The 15,217-nt window shown below is 38.0% G+C and overlaps 1 protein-coding gene across 1 annotated transcript; it reads right to left on the bottom strand.

The window, feature by feature from the left end:
* Positions 1-959: 959 nt before the first annotated feature.
* Positions 960-5,135, bottom strand: LOC119721418. The gene is made up of 2 exons (XM_038191497.1): positions 4,607-5,135; positions 960-4,235 (listed from the first exon to the last, which is right to left on the bottom strand). The coding sequence occupies exon 2, from the start codon at positions 3,555-3,557 to the stop codon at positions 1,299-1,301; it is 2,259 nt and encodes a 752-aa protein (XP_038047425.1). The 5' UTR covers positions 3,558-4,235; positions 4,607-5,135; the 3' UTR covers positions 960-1,298.
* Positions 5,136-15,217: the final 10,082 nt, after the last annotated feature.

Raw genomic sequence — 15,217 nt, 5'->3', positions numbered from 1 at the left:
TATAAAATGTGTATGTATATTGTAATTGTTTGTATATTATTTGTACTAATGTTTTGTGGTAATTGTTTTAACTGTTTTGTATTTCAAATTGAGTCACTTCTACTTTTATGCGAGTCCAACATTACAAATTCCTGTGAATTAATTTAATCATTGGCTGAATAAATCAATCTTAATCTTAATCTGGATCATTTAACCTCATTTTCAGTTTTAGTTTTGCCATTTTTAAGGGTATTTTGGAGCCTTTTTGGTTTTCATGCTGATGCCAATTTCCATATTCATGAGCAAAAGTGTGATGTCATTTCAGGCAGTAATTTATCGTAAGCCAATGATGAAACTTTTCTCACATAACGCTTTCGTACAATGAGCAATTTTTGAGGTTCACAATTTGAACTAAAAAAACCCATAACATTTAACAGTGTCTTCCTGAAATGACATCGCTGCAACAGCGCCCTCCCTCAGTTGTCCGGAAAAACATGCATATCAACTCTACTGTGCACAAAAATGTCAAGCTATATATCACATGTAATTTCGCCATGCCATTGACAGCAACGGAAGAGTTGTACTTGTGCACGCGCGCGCGCGCGCGTTGCTGTCAACATTGGTGGGGCCAACCATTTTGTAATAGGGGTGTTCTGGGATTTAACTATGTATGTGTACATGATGTACAGCAGACGCCGCGGTTTCATCAATTTAATGTCCCTTAGTTTTAATGAAGGGCAAACTTAAAGGATTGGAAACAAAACTAGTCATTTTTTAAATAAAATCAATACATCATATGAACATTTATTAACATCAAACTGATTAAAGATTATGAGAATCAGATAAAACTTTTCATTGGACAGTTAGTTTAAGAGTTTAAAAAAAATCCTTCTATAAACACATGGAGCAAGTTTTTTTCTCTCTTTTACAATAACAAACATTATTTTGAAAGATCAAGTAAACATTATTTTTACCTTGTAACCAATCAAAGGATTAACTGGCTGTACAATAAACCTCTGCATAAACAATTAAACAAATGCCATAGGATTGGCTTTTAATGAAATCAAGATGAGTAAATTGTTATGCAAACATTGACTATTCGTTAACTTGTGTAGGGAACATTGTAATAATTATTCACAACTGCGACAACAACAAGGGATCCGTTTGAAGTATTGACCAGATCTCTCTTGTAATACAATATTTACAAGTAATACAAGTACTCAGTTCATTTATCGGATCTCACAACAATTAGTTCAAATCAAGCTAAAACTTCAAAGTTTTAGAGCAGAAGTTATGCCACAACAAGCTCTTCATTATCTTTAATCTGGGATAGAACCTTTACTGACCATTGAGCATGTTTTAATATTATGCCCGCTAGCTCCACAACATGAACATGACTGCATTTGGATTTCTCTACTACAGGTTGGGGACAGCATTTCTATCCTATTCTGTTTCTGCATTATCTGTTTAAAGGCTACTAATCCCTTATGGTTGGATGCTTTGAAAAAACTTTCTTTCACTTGATCATTCATCTTTTCAAACGACTGCTGTGAGAAGTGGTTTATGCATCCTCCATGAAGTAGAATTGCTTCTCCAACATGCATCGCTAAGATGTGCATGTACAAAGTAACATCTTTGGTCTGGTATGTAGAGGCATAGAAAGTAACCCATGATTTTGCCAATTCTTTGAATTTTATTAGCTTTTCACCCTGAATGTTATCTTTTGTCATGCTCATAAGAATTTTAAAGTCATTCCATATCTTAATCACATCTTGTAGTGTGGTTAGCCAGGGCATCATATCACCAAGAGAAATTCTTTCCTGTATTTTTTTGTGTTCTGGCCCAATAAAACATCGGTAGTTCATGACATCTTTTGCATCTGTGGAGAAATGCCATTCGATTCCTATAGAACGAACAAACTTTTCAAAGTTTTCGATTTTGGGTGTTTCATTTTTGTGAGATTTTGTGTTTTTTATTTGGTTATCCCTCGTTCTTAGCTCTTGTAAAAGCTTTCTTATTAGCTGATCAGATATTCTCAGGTACAGGTGAAGAAGATCGGGAACTATAAACTTAATGTCTATTGCTCTGAAAATCGGTGAACGAAGACAATTGAACTTCTTTTTCCTACTGCCTGACCACTGTGCCATTTCATTTATCTCATGAACTGTGCGGGCCCCTTTAATCGTGTCAAGCATTGACCATTCTTTAGACATATCATAAAAACAATCTGAGGGGCACTTGCAAAACACACAACTGTGAATGCTTGAGCAAGCACCAAGTCCGTACATCTCATTCAGAAATTTTAGGTCGGCACACATGTAGAATGCAGGTTTGATTACTTTACCGCGGATGTGAAGTTCTTTCAAATTCTGTACATCATCTAGAAGACCGGCCGCCTCCAAAATTGGCTTGAAGGAGTCATACTTCTCAGGCTGCTTAGCAATGATTAACAAGAAGTTTTGACTCTGATTGAATTTTGTTATTATACTGAAGGCAATATTGGTCACTGGAATTCTGGAGCCTATCGATGTCCCATCCCCTGAGATTTTGATTTGAACTGTACCTCCATCTATTAACTCTGCATCATTCATTCGTGATACACTTTGAATTAGTTTATCTTCCAAACGTTGAGTCACACCCCTGAGTTCATTATGCACCTGAAAATTAAACATTGAGTTCAGTTCAGCAGCCTTTCTCTTTATGCTATACAAAGATGGCCATAGGCCATTGCTTGTCAATGCAAATTCTTGATATGTTTTATCAGAAGTACAACTCATGTCTTTAAGATATAACATCTGCTCTACACTTGGCTGATGATTTTGCGGAGCGTGTGTAAAGTCGCAGTTCACAACATTGCCATATTGGTCACTGTAAACAAGTTTGTGGGGTTCAAGTCCTCCTGTACGCAGTAAGCTGCAAATGAGGTCAGCACTTTCTGTTGTCTTGATTTTGTTCTTCGATACCCACTGCCGACTGTATTTAGCTTTTGAAGCAACATTCCTGGTGGGCCTTAATCTACGCTTTATCAAACGGTTCACGATTTGTTTGGTCTGTTTGGCTTCCTTTTTGTTCCTTTTTGCTTCCCTTTTAGCATTTTTAGCCTTCAACAAAGCTGCTTTTGTTTTTCCCTCTGCAATCTTTCTTTTCTTTTTTTCATTCTGAAGCTCTTCAAGTGCTTTCCTTTTAGTACCTCCTAACTTAAGCCTGTACTTCTCATTTTCCCAAAACTTAAGAAGACTAGAAACTTGCCTACCTCCTTTTTTCAATGCTGCTTTTAGGTTTGCTTGCATGTGTTTTATTTTACTGAGTAGTCTTGTTGATGTTTTTTGCAATTCAACATATTTTGAATCAATTCCATTTAATTTGCAAATCTTATCCAACACATCTTGGGCACACTCGATTGAATGGTATACCGAATCACTTTCTCTAACCAGCTTATGCAAGACAAGTAGATTTATCTCCAAAACCCAATCAACAGAGTCGTCAAAATTGAGTGGATGGCAATCAACCTTATGCTTAGGGGTAAAGTAAATGGTACAAAAAATAATTAAAACATAAAATGTAAAATATGGAGACATCAGTCCAATTAGTTACTCCAAAATATTCAGCTGACCCTTATTGCCCATTAACTTCACAAACCTGAAAACAAACATGTATCCTCTGTGCTTGAGAGTTTTAGTCAGTTTTGGAGTGTATTCCTCAAGGCAGCGTCGTTCAGTCAACCAGAGTCTTATGGTTGAACCATCAATATAGCTGAAATCTCCTGATTGGTTGACGATTCTATACCACCAGTTTGGTTCAAGAATAGAAGAAATGTTTTCCTTTTTTGCTCGATATTTCTTTCCATCAGCAACAGCTTTGATGTCCTGGACAAAGGATCTGAAACTAGATCTTTGTATCGATATGCGAAGAGTGATCTCAGAGTTCTCCACCCTTGAACAGTTTAGATGTTCTTTAATCTTTACCTGCAAGTCACTTTTGAAGAATTTGTAAGCATCATCATCTTCGTGATCCAGGTTTACAATATCTTCCTCCAACCGCCATTCATCGTATCTGCTGGGCCAACCTCTATAGTGGACCAAAACCTCCTTGTACTCTCTGCTCCCATCATTTACTACACGCTCATCGAGAACAACTAGTTTAAACAACTCATTTTTCGACCATTTGTTTTCTTGGCATCTGATCACTTTCAGTCTGGGTCCATTGTGAAGTGTCTTGTAATCAACTTTCTTCCTATTTCTTGTTTCTGTCATATCCTGTGTAAAAAAAAATATATAATATACTAAAATTATATGTATGTAAACAAAACGTGTGTATTCAATGTCTTCCCCCAATTAAATTTAAGATTTAAGTGCGCTATGGTTAAGGTTGTCATGAACGACAGCGTGAACACCGTGCGTGACACAATCATGAACCCCACACATGGAATGAACTGGTCCAACGGCCACGCGAACCTACAGCATCATGGCTGGCTAACAACAATTTATGCGGTTTTCAAACGGCTATTTTTTCATGTTCTCTTCAACAAATCAAAACTTTAATGACACAGATTGAGCTACAGGATATTACCTTTAGAATGGTACCTCTATTGTGTAAAAATTCAAGAGAAAAGGGAGTCAAAACTTACGTGTAGTTAGGCGTATGTTTGCGTTGCTCATGGACATGGTCCATCCGTCGTCGTGTGTAGCATAGTTTTGTGCACAACTATTGACGAATCATAAGCAGCGTTTCAAGTTCTATCAGTAAATAGACAGGGGGAAATATGGACCAATAGCATCAAGCTATACATAGCCATTTAGCTGGTATTTTACCCCCTCTGTCGTTCGTTGAACGAAGACTGTGCAGCGCGGAATATTGGAGTTATGGTGTTTGAAAGATTGCGGCGAGCCACAAACGTCGGGTTTTGGACGGCGTTCTCCACACAACTTCTGAGAAAATTGAGTTTCATTTAAACAAAATGACAGAGGTTATTATCGTTTACACAAACTGAAATTTCCACAGACAAAAGTTAGATATCTACTTGTTAGTTTGCCATTTGAACGAAAAAAATGCGAGTTCGGGTTTTTGAGTTGTGTGACAAAATATCCCATTTTCCAACACAATTTGCATTTTTGTATCAACATTTAGAGCGCTGCGCTGGTTTAAACGTTAGCTTGACGGGAAGAATTCATATGACAATTATAAATGTGAACTTTTCAATAAAATTAACAAAAAGGGATGTTAAATAGTTTTCATACATAAGGAGGGTAGAAAGTTGCACAAAATATGTTCATAAGAAAAAAAACTGTAGGCCTATGTGTCTGTCTAACTTCACCAAACACAAGGCCTCTCCTCTCTTCCAGTGTTGTAGTACTCGGTACTCGTACTCGAGTACTACTCGGATACTTTTTTGGGGAGTACTCGACATGTCGAAATTGTACTCGATCATCAAAGTACTCGTACTCGAATAGCAGTACTGGGGGGGGGGGTGGTATAGCTTGACTTACCATGCCAAGGCCTTACTTTATCGATACTTTCAGTTTGTTTTGTAGAGAAATCGAAGTTTCCTGATTTCCTCTGTGCACGTCCGGACAAACACATGTAACAGCTAGCCGTGAGTGGGTCTGTATGTTGGTCTGACTGGGCCTGGGCCAATTACGCACAATGAACCATTTGCCGTATGGCCGTATTGGGAAATACAAGTACTCGTACTCGTACTCGTATACTCGGAAGTACAAGTACTCGTACTCGTACTCGGATCGGAAGTACGAGTACTCGTCCTCTGAGACCTGTTCATGTACTCGGAGGTACAAGTACTCGTACTCCGCAACCTAAGTACTGGGCATTACTCAGTACTCGGCAAAAAGTACTCGACTTCAACACTTCTAACCGATGACATTTTGTTTACAAATTAGATGTTGTTGTCACGTGATGCCAACTTTCGGCATACCGTTCTCTTCTGCACTGATGCAGTACTTTCACTTTCAAGGAAAATTCCTTATTTTAAGGAATTGTTTTTACATTAGATAGACTTTCTAAGGAAATGGGGGGAAAATGAGGACATTTTGAGGAAATACCCCAAATCTAAGGAAATTTTAAGGAAATTATTAAAGTCTGAGCAAATTCTACAATCCTCTCAAAAATTATTAGCAAAGTTCTATAATCATCACAAAAATTAATAGCAAATACTACAATATTCTCAAAAATTTAGTTGTTTTATTGAATGTCCTGACCGTTTCAGAATGACTTGAAACAAGACTAGAAATAAAACTTGCTGCGTATGCGCTCAAATTAATTATCGATTTTTTTTGTTTTTGATTTTTTTCAAAAAGAAACCGTATATTTTGATCACTGTCCTCTGCTTACCCTCTACCAAACAAGGAAAGTAGAAAATTAGCTGCTTTGGGGTTTTTTTTCTTAAGGGAAATTGGGGAGAAAATAAGAAAATGTGACTTTCAGGATAAGGAAAGTTTGATTGTGAAAGCACTGACTGTACTATTTAGGCCTACCTTTTAAAATGAGATTGGTGTGAAATAAAGGTGGTGACAGGCAACTCAAGGTATCTGTTTGCCTGTCAAATGGTTTGTAGCTTTTTTTGGGCGCCAATTCCACAATACTATGCATTTTATAGAGTTCAGCTCAATATGCGTGGGATTCGCTAATTGGCAATACTCATTCTGATACATTATTTACGATTGTAAAGCCTACACTACGTCAGAGAAATCCGCGGAATAAAACGTCCGTTGATAATATTGTCCTATACCATCGTATTTAATCTCTTTCTTCTCATACAAAGTATGAACCTTCACAATTAGTGGCTCTCAAGCGTGACTGGGGATTAGAATCAACTTAGTTTTCCTGAAAGTGTTGTCATGGTGACGCTCGTCATAATTGGAATTGCAGTTGTACTGTGGCGGAAGGTTGTGGCCACCAGAGTGTTACGTTCCATCCTGCGATGTGCAAACATGAAGTGAGACAAAAGGATGATATTTCAGAATAATATATTGGACATTAGGCATTAACATGTTAACGGGCCCATGACATGAATTTACTTGGAAACATATTTTGTGCAAATATATCTACTCCTCTTTTTGGCATTACACATAAATTGTTGGTTAATCTTAGTGAAAAGTGAGCATTAAAAACAAATCCATGTTTTCCCGACAAAATAGGCGCTGTTGCTGTGACGTCATTTCAGGAAGACACTGCTCAGTTTCGGGGTTTTCTGTTCAAATTGTGAACCCAAAAATGTGCTCATTGAAAACATTTGCGGGAAAACTTTGCTCGCTGGTCTAGTTTCGTGTACTAAAACCTCATAACCACATAAAGAAAACACAATTCACGGCAGTAACACGTCAAAATTCTGGCAACCTTTTTGGTGCTGAAACATCTGTAACATTGAGGTTTCTGCCTGAAATGACATCACACTTTTGCTCATGAATATGCAAGTTTGCATTAACTTAAAACCAAAATAATCACCAAAAAGTTCTTTTAGAGTTCTTTTGCCATTTAAAAAGAAATGGTAAAATCAATATTCAAAATAAGGTTAAATGGGACATAAAGGTGCATTTACATGGACTGTATTTCAAAAAAAAAATCACATTACATGGGCCCTTTTGATGAAAGAAAGCTATATGCGAGAGCACAGCTACAGGTGAGTCAAAAAGAAAGTACCGGCAACCGAATTAAAAAAAAAATTAAAATTAATGTGTGGCTCGCTCCATTTCATAAAAAATAACAAGGGGATAAAGTAAATGTTTTAACAAGAATAACTGTGAAAATTATCGTAATTTGCATACTCGATTCCCCAGTTATGTATATTTTTGCCAAGTGGGTCCCTAAATCAATTAAAGGGAAGATACAGCATTTGCAAACATCAAAAAATGAAATGATCAAATTATCACGAAACATCTTACTGGATTGTTAGGGAATGACATTCTAAAGCACCCTGTAAAATCGTGGCTCCTGGTGTACTGACATTCTCAAGAAAAATGGTATTTTTCCAACGCTGGTCGGCCGACCAGCGTTGGGAGAAAACTGGCTCTTAATTTTTCGTAATTAGTTTTCCGCATTTTCTTTGCAATTGATTACGCACCTGTGAAGGGGTACAAGCCTGCCAGACTGATTCTCTGACCTTACAATTCCCCAAAGTCCACAAACTGCTCCATTTCATCTTAAGTGGGGTCAGGGAACCAGAGTACAAGAACATTATGTTTTTCTTGGTTTTTCTTGAAAATTGCAGCAAGAGCAAATGTTTTACATTCCCTTTAAGTGAAAGGTTGTAAATTTAAAGGCCACTCTCACCTGTGATGTCACCAACTTCAGTGCATCCATGCAGCATGTCCGGGAGAGAGTGCCCTAAGAAAAAATTGCACACTTTCACTTAATTCATTGTATTTCTGGATCTAGGGAACCACATGCATGAAATGGGGTAAAAAGAGCTGGATTGGGAAATACACAGGCTTTAATGTAATCATTTTATTCAGGAAAAAAACATGAAACAGTTTTAATTATTTCTTTTCTGAATGTTGCACTTTCTTGACACACTCTGTTCTCCATTGGTGTATTAAATTTGATTGCTTTTTAAGCACAACAAATATTATTGACTCACAAATATCATTGACTGTATTATTCTTAACGGATAATTTGCTCAAGCTGTTCCCCTTGCATTATGATGGACGTTTGTATTATTAATGAAAGCTATATGCAAGTGCCTAATTTTTTTTTACGGCTCAAAGTAGGCCTATTCCCGTTGTACAATTCTGATGGGCGTTTCTATTATTCTACGACAGGCATAATCTATATTTTATAATATAGATTATTTCTCATCACATATGGCCAATAGGATCATTTGGTTAAAAGCGTATAGACATGTAATACGATATTTATGTGTACACTTACTTGTACACTGTGTGTCGTATGTACCGTGCACCAGAACTCATATTTGTCGCAGATATTATGAAGACATAATGGAATACATGCGTTTGATTAAGAAAAAATATCATCTCACAAGTTTGATATTAAGTATTTTAGATTGGCTAACCGACGTTTCAGGAGGCTCTTGGCAGTCATCTTCAGCTAACCATCTAAAGGCGTCACTGAAACCAGTCCAGTTTGGTTAAACAAAAAAAACGAACAAAGCACTTAATCTGATTATTTTAAATATCATGACAGTTCGAAAACAGGAATAATCTTGCACTATATGCTCTCTATAAGATATGAAATTAAGGCTACTTCTTTCCGCTGTATACGATCGGAATTAATCTTCCGAAAGGGACTTCAAAGGCGATATTTTGTGACCAATATCTTATGACGGAGAAGGTGGTCGCGACGGAATGCAATTATCGTCACAGCACACCCCGGTGAAAAATGAGTTTTCTCCCGCCCCTCGGAAAATTGGCGATGCGTGCCTAGTGATGTGACGATGACGCAGTATAATACGGAACTTCTCCTCGACGGAACCTCATTCACAGACAACTAATCATCGCTTTTGAGAGTCTGCAACATTCCTCGGGACTTGTTGATTTGCTTGGGATTATACTTGAGGCTTTTACACGCGGCGTTTTTTGAGTCGATTTCTGATGAGGTGAATCATACCGATCCATCATCGGCGCCTGGCGCCGCTGCGCGGGCAGAAAGGCAAAAATTAGCCGTGCATCGCTTGCCAGGGACCGGCGACGGGAATTGCCACCATCCGCTGACACCAAAGAACCATCTTTAAGGTAAACAAACCAAAATACGCGTCAATAAGATGACGGTGTTTCCTGCACGAGAGATAAACAGATTTTCAAAAAACTCGATCTTCTCTACGGCTGGGATGTAAACAAGCAGTCGACGCTTCGGGTATCCGAAGAAGACGCTATCGTATAATCAAACGCCAGAAACCGCATCTTCGGCGGTAAATCTCCTTGGCAACAGTTTTGGCTGCTGCTGCTGATGATGATGATGATGATGACGGGAGAGGACTGCGTGGCTTGTTTTTTTTTTAATTCGAGAGGAATCGGAAAACTCCCGATGGTTTAATGGACCGGTGAATTACATATACACTGTCGGAGCGTAGACCGGCCAGTGTTTACAACTCGGCTTGAGATGCCGATTCCGATTTATACCAAAGATGGTGATCAGTAACAAGATATGGAGCAAAGCATGGATAAAAGGATTCCACCCAGTATGAGGGAGGCAACTTCCCAAGGGAGCTTTATATTTCACACAGAGAGTGGGAACTCCTCAGATGCGGCACCTGGAGGATCTGAAAAGATAGAGCCAGATGACGAAGATGTTGGGACGGAGAAGCGAATGTCCGGTGACATTCAGAACGACGCCACACTTCCAAACACAGACTCGGATCGGAGCAGAAGCAACTCCAGATCGTCGTCCGGTGCAACGCTTGACAATCACTTGAAGGAGGGAAAGAACCAAGGAAAGGAAACTAGACAAGAGGCCGGTAGAAAGTCACAGACGGAGAAAAAGATAAAATCGAGATGGAATATTAGAGGAAATGAGAGACGGAAAATAAGTCGGACGGGATCAGAGAAGTCGAAGTTGACTGAAGACGGTGACCCCAACCAATCAAAAGCGTCAAAGGTATTGTATATGTGTTTGCTTGTTTGTTTGTTTATTTGTTTGTTTTTTATTTTGGTATTAAAGGGAAGATACAACATTTGCAAACATAAAAAAACCGAAATTATCAAATTATCACGAAATACCGCACTGGATTGTTAGGGAATAACAGTAAAAAGCATTCTGTTAAATTGTGGCTCCTGGTGTGCTGACATTTTTAAGAAAAAAATGGTATTTTTCCAACGCTGTGATTACACACCTGTCGGAATGGGTATAAGCCTTCTAGACTGATTCTCCGACCTTATAATTCCCCAAAGTCTAAATTGCGATTTGGAAGATTCTTTCACTAAAAGAAAGTTTATTATTTGGGCTTTCATACCCTAGATTTTGAAAGCGCTTCATGCAGAACTTCTTAAAAAAAAAACAATAGGGGGCTCCATTGCCCTGTGCATTCACAAGTGCATTATCATTAATGTGGCGTCGTCCTTTCACCGCCGACTCGAATTTGTCATGTATGTGTAGCATTTATTTCTCAGTTCTTCATTTCTTTTTCCAAATCCAGAAGATTTTCATGGCGTAGATAAGCGATCAATCACAATCGAGACCTAATCATTTTGTCGGCCTATGCGCGTTTGTTACCGGGACATCTATTTCGGTGGCGTACGTGTAAATCCGCAAATTTCTGGGGTGCGACTCGGGACCCTTTTTGGAATGAATTATTAGGTCTCAGTAATGCAGTGTGAAATGTGTGACTCGCTGGAACAAATTGACAGATGCAATAAATGTGAATCTTCTTAATTGAATCACCGTTAATGTATGTGGTTAATATGTGACTGTGTTTCTTGGCAGGTATATGGGGCCTTCTCTGGAATAGTTTTATTTGTTCGTGCTTAGCGGGTGAATGATTACAATTTTTTAGTACATGTAATTACTTTTAAAAATCCGACAAAATTATTTCTTGAAATAAAATGATTTTTTTTTTTTTTGTTCGGGAAACTAATGATTTTACTTCTTTGTGTTTTTCTTTCTCTGAGGGTATCTTAATGGGAAAAAAACAATTGCGCGCTGGCAGTATCAGCAGATTGTTGAAATACATGTATGTCGCCAATACTATATTATTTGGAAAATTATAACTTGATTTGAACCAATCTTCTGACCAAAAAAAACACCTTTAATTTGAGGTTAGTTAGTAAAGTGGAGTGCTGTGGCCTCGTGGTTAAGGGCATTGGATTCGTGGTCTGCGGGTAATTCTGCAGGTTGTGGGTTCGAGTCCAGCCTGGGGTCATGGTACGTGTGCTCTTGGGCAAGGCACTTTGTCACTCATTGCTTCTCTCCACCCAGGAGTAAATGGGTACCTGTGAGGGCAGAGATGGTTATTGTGATTGAATTAGCTTCCTTGCACCTAACATCGAGCTGTATGCTCCCCAGGGAGCTGAGATGGTATTTGAAATGTTTAATTGGCCCAATGATCAAGGGTAATAATAATGCAAAGCGCTTTGATCTTAGTTAAAAGCGCTATATAAGAACCCGTTGTTAGTATTATTAAAAAGTCAGTATTTGGTTTTTAAAGATTTGATTTTAAAAACCCTAATAAATCAAACATTTTTTTCAAAAATCAAAATCAAAAAGATATCCTGCTCTTATAAGGTAAAACGGAGTGTGCCTAAAATAGTGCAACATTCAGAAAAAAAATAAAACTATTTATTGTCTTTTTCTTCAATGAAATTATATATTACATTAAAGCCTGACTATTTCTCAATCCACTCCTTTTTACCCCATTCCATTTGGGTCCCCAGATCCAGAAATACAATCAATTAAGTGAAAGGGTGTAAATTTTACTTGGGCCACTCTCACCTGGACATACTGAACCCGGGTCAAGCATTGAATAGGCATTGAATAGGCATTGAAGTTGCTGACATCACAGGTGAGATTGGCCCAAGTAAGATTTACACCCTATCACTTAATTGATTGCATTTCTGGATCTAGGGACCCAAATGGAATGGGGTAAAAAGGAGTGGCCGGATTGACAAATAGTCAGGCTTTACTGTAATATATAATTTCATTGAAGAAAAAAAAACATTAAACAGTTTTAATAATATTTGTTTTCTGAATGTTGCACTTTTTTGGCACACTTTGTATTTGGCCCCAAAAGCAATTTTTTTTTAAATGGCCGTCAATTGAAACATTTGAAAGGTATGCTTTCTAAATTTTCCGATTGCAGGCATGCACTCCCTTAATTTGTTCACAACTTTAGAACCCTTCTGGTGCTTTACTTTAAAGGGAATATACAACATTTGCAAACTTCGAAAAATAAAACTACCAAGTTTTACGAAATACCTTACTAGGATGTTGGTAAATGACAGTCTCAAGCATCTTGTAAAATTATGGCACCTGGTGTGAAGTCATTTTCAAGAAAATGGTATTTTTGTAAACATTTCCAACGGTGGTCGGCCGACCAGCGTTGGAAAAACCTAGCTATTTTTCAACTTCTGCTCCAAATTTACCATTTTTTCAGTCCAAATTTTGTTTGCTATTGGTTACATGTTCATGAACGGGTGCAGGCCAGCTAGACTGGTTCCCTTGCCTTACAATTTTCCATCATCTATAAATTGATCCATTTTATCTTTTGTGGAGTCAGGGAACCAGACTACTTGAACATTTTTGTTTTTCTTGGTTTTTCCAACCTTTTCGAACACTAAACTTCAAAAATGTCAGTGTAACAATATTTGATCTATTATACTAACCTCTCAAATAGTTCATTTCTGAAAATTACAGCAAAAGCCAATGATGTACATTCCCTTTAATGTGCTCCATTCATTTTAAGGTTTTGCGAATTTAGCTTCCCCCTCATTAGTATGATGATATATTGAACTACACGTTCTGTGATGAGAAATTATGAATCCTACTCTGCAGCTATAGTGGCATTGGGCGGGAAAACCTCCCAACCAATCATCGCCGACCTTGGAAAGAGCAGCTCTACACACCTCTCTTAGCCTCCATCTCATTGCACGGTGCCATATCAGGCAATTAGTCTGGTCCCGCTGCTCTCACCTCTTCCACTATGGATTTTAATTGCCAATGACCTTACCTGCTTGTGGTAATGGGCATGGTTGAAGTAAGGCACAGTATACATTAAGTAGGGCACATTATAGCTTCACACTTTTTTGTGACGTAGAAGATGTGACTTGTCACGTCAGAATTACATGTACTTTAATCCTGCACACGTGCACTAGATTTCCCGATTATCGATTTCGCAAAAGCAAGGCTGTTGCGATGAATTGATTTACAGTCAGAATAAAACTAGAACGTTTGCCAAGACGTTTTCCTAATTTTGAGTCTAGTTCCATCCTTCATTATTAGGGGAGTCAGGTTGGCGCAGCAGTACTTTCCTTGCCTTCCACCGCTGTGACCCGGGTTCGAATCCCGCCTGGGCCAATATGTGGGTTGGGTTTTCAGTCCCTACCTGATTCTGTTGGTTTTCCTCGGAATATTCTATTCTGGGGTTTTCCTCTCATATTGTTTTCCCTTTACTGGGCCCCATGGGAGATCAGTAGATTCCACTGAATGGGCTACCCAGTTAAAATCAAATTTTAGTTAGAAGCAAATATAGGTTTTCCCGGCTATCTTAAAACATTTTTCATTCAGATTCACAAACTCTAACAATCAATTTCGTCCGAGAAATATGTTACATGCTTTAAACAAAACCTATTTAGTCATGCACCATTAAATTTCAAAGTTTGGTCACCCTTTTTAGTCACCGGGTCGAGAATATTCGTCATTACACTAGATCAAATCCGTCTAAGCTGTTGGCGAATGGCAGCATTCAGAGATCAAATGCGTCTTATATAATCAATTAGACGAATTTGATTTGTGAATCACACGATTCGGCGTAGATGAGACGAAATGGAATACACCGGGTCGAAAACGTGTGCTTATTGTTTGAATTTGTTTGGAATAAATTTGAAATTGTATGACAAAAGACGAAATTAAACATTAAAAGAGCACTAAATCGATGTTGTTGGACGAAATTGAATATAAGAATCGGTGAATTCGAACGAAAAATATTTAAAATAGCCGGAAAAACCTATAATAAATGAATAATCTTGAGCATTATCATATGTAATCTACTGGTCTACGTATTAACTCGGTCATTGAATTGAAACTTTTTTGGTTATTTTGTGATGTGTCAAATGAGGGCGCTATTCTAATGCTTTAATTTATTGATTTCATATGTGACGTCATGACGGCTCCCTTGTTAAGCCCTAATTTTGAGTCTAGTTCCTTCGAATAAAAACCATACATTTTAAAAGAATGAACTTGTAAAGGGTTGAAATCTGCCAGTAGAGTCGTGTGTGATGCTGATTGTGCCCTTTTCTCAAAAACGAAAGTTTTGTAAAAGTTGTAGACACTTGCTGGGTTCACCGAAAAGTTTGAAGAGCGCCCCCAATCTGATCTGTGGTGGGTTAGGCCCCGTGTCCTTGCTTTCTTCTAAAATGTATCCCTCAACGATGTTTAATAGCTTCACTGCTAATTAGCGAATGATACTGAAGTTACGTCTATCTTGTATGTAGCCTAGTTCGTTGAGTTTTTTTAAAATTACATTGTCGAAATAAGCAATAGTTAGGCCTCAAGTTTACGCGTAATTTCCACGTTATGCATATTCATGAGATTCAAACTAAACGTACACGAAGCTGAACAA

Source organism: Patiria miniata, unplaced genomic scaffold (genome assembly GCF_015706575.1).
Source record: "Patiria miniata isolate m_02_andy unplaced genomic scaffold, ASM1570657v1 HiC_scaffold_13, whole genome shotgun sequence".
Classification (NCBI taxonomy): Eukaryota; Metazoa; Echinodermata; class Asteroidea; order Valvatida; family Asterinidae; genus Patiria; species Patiria miniata.
This window is presented reverse-complemented; position numbering and strand designations above follow the sequence as displayed.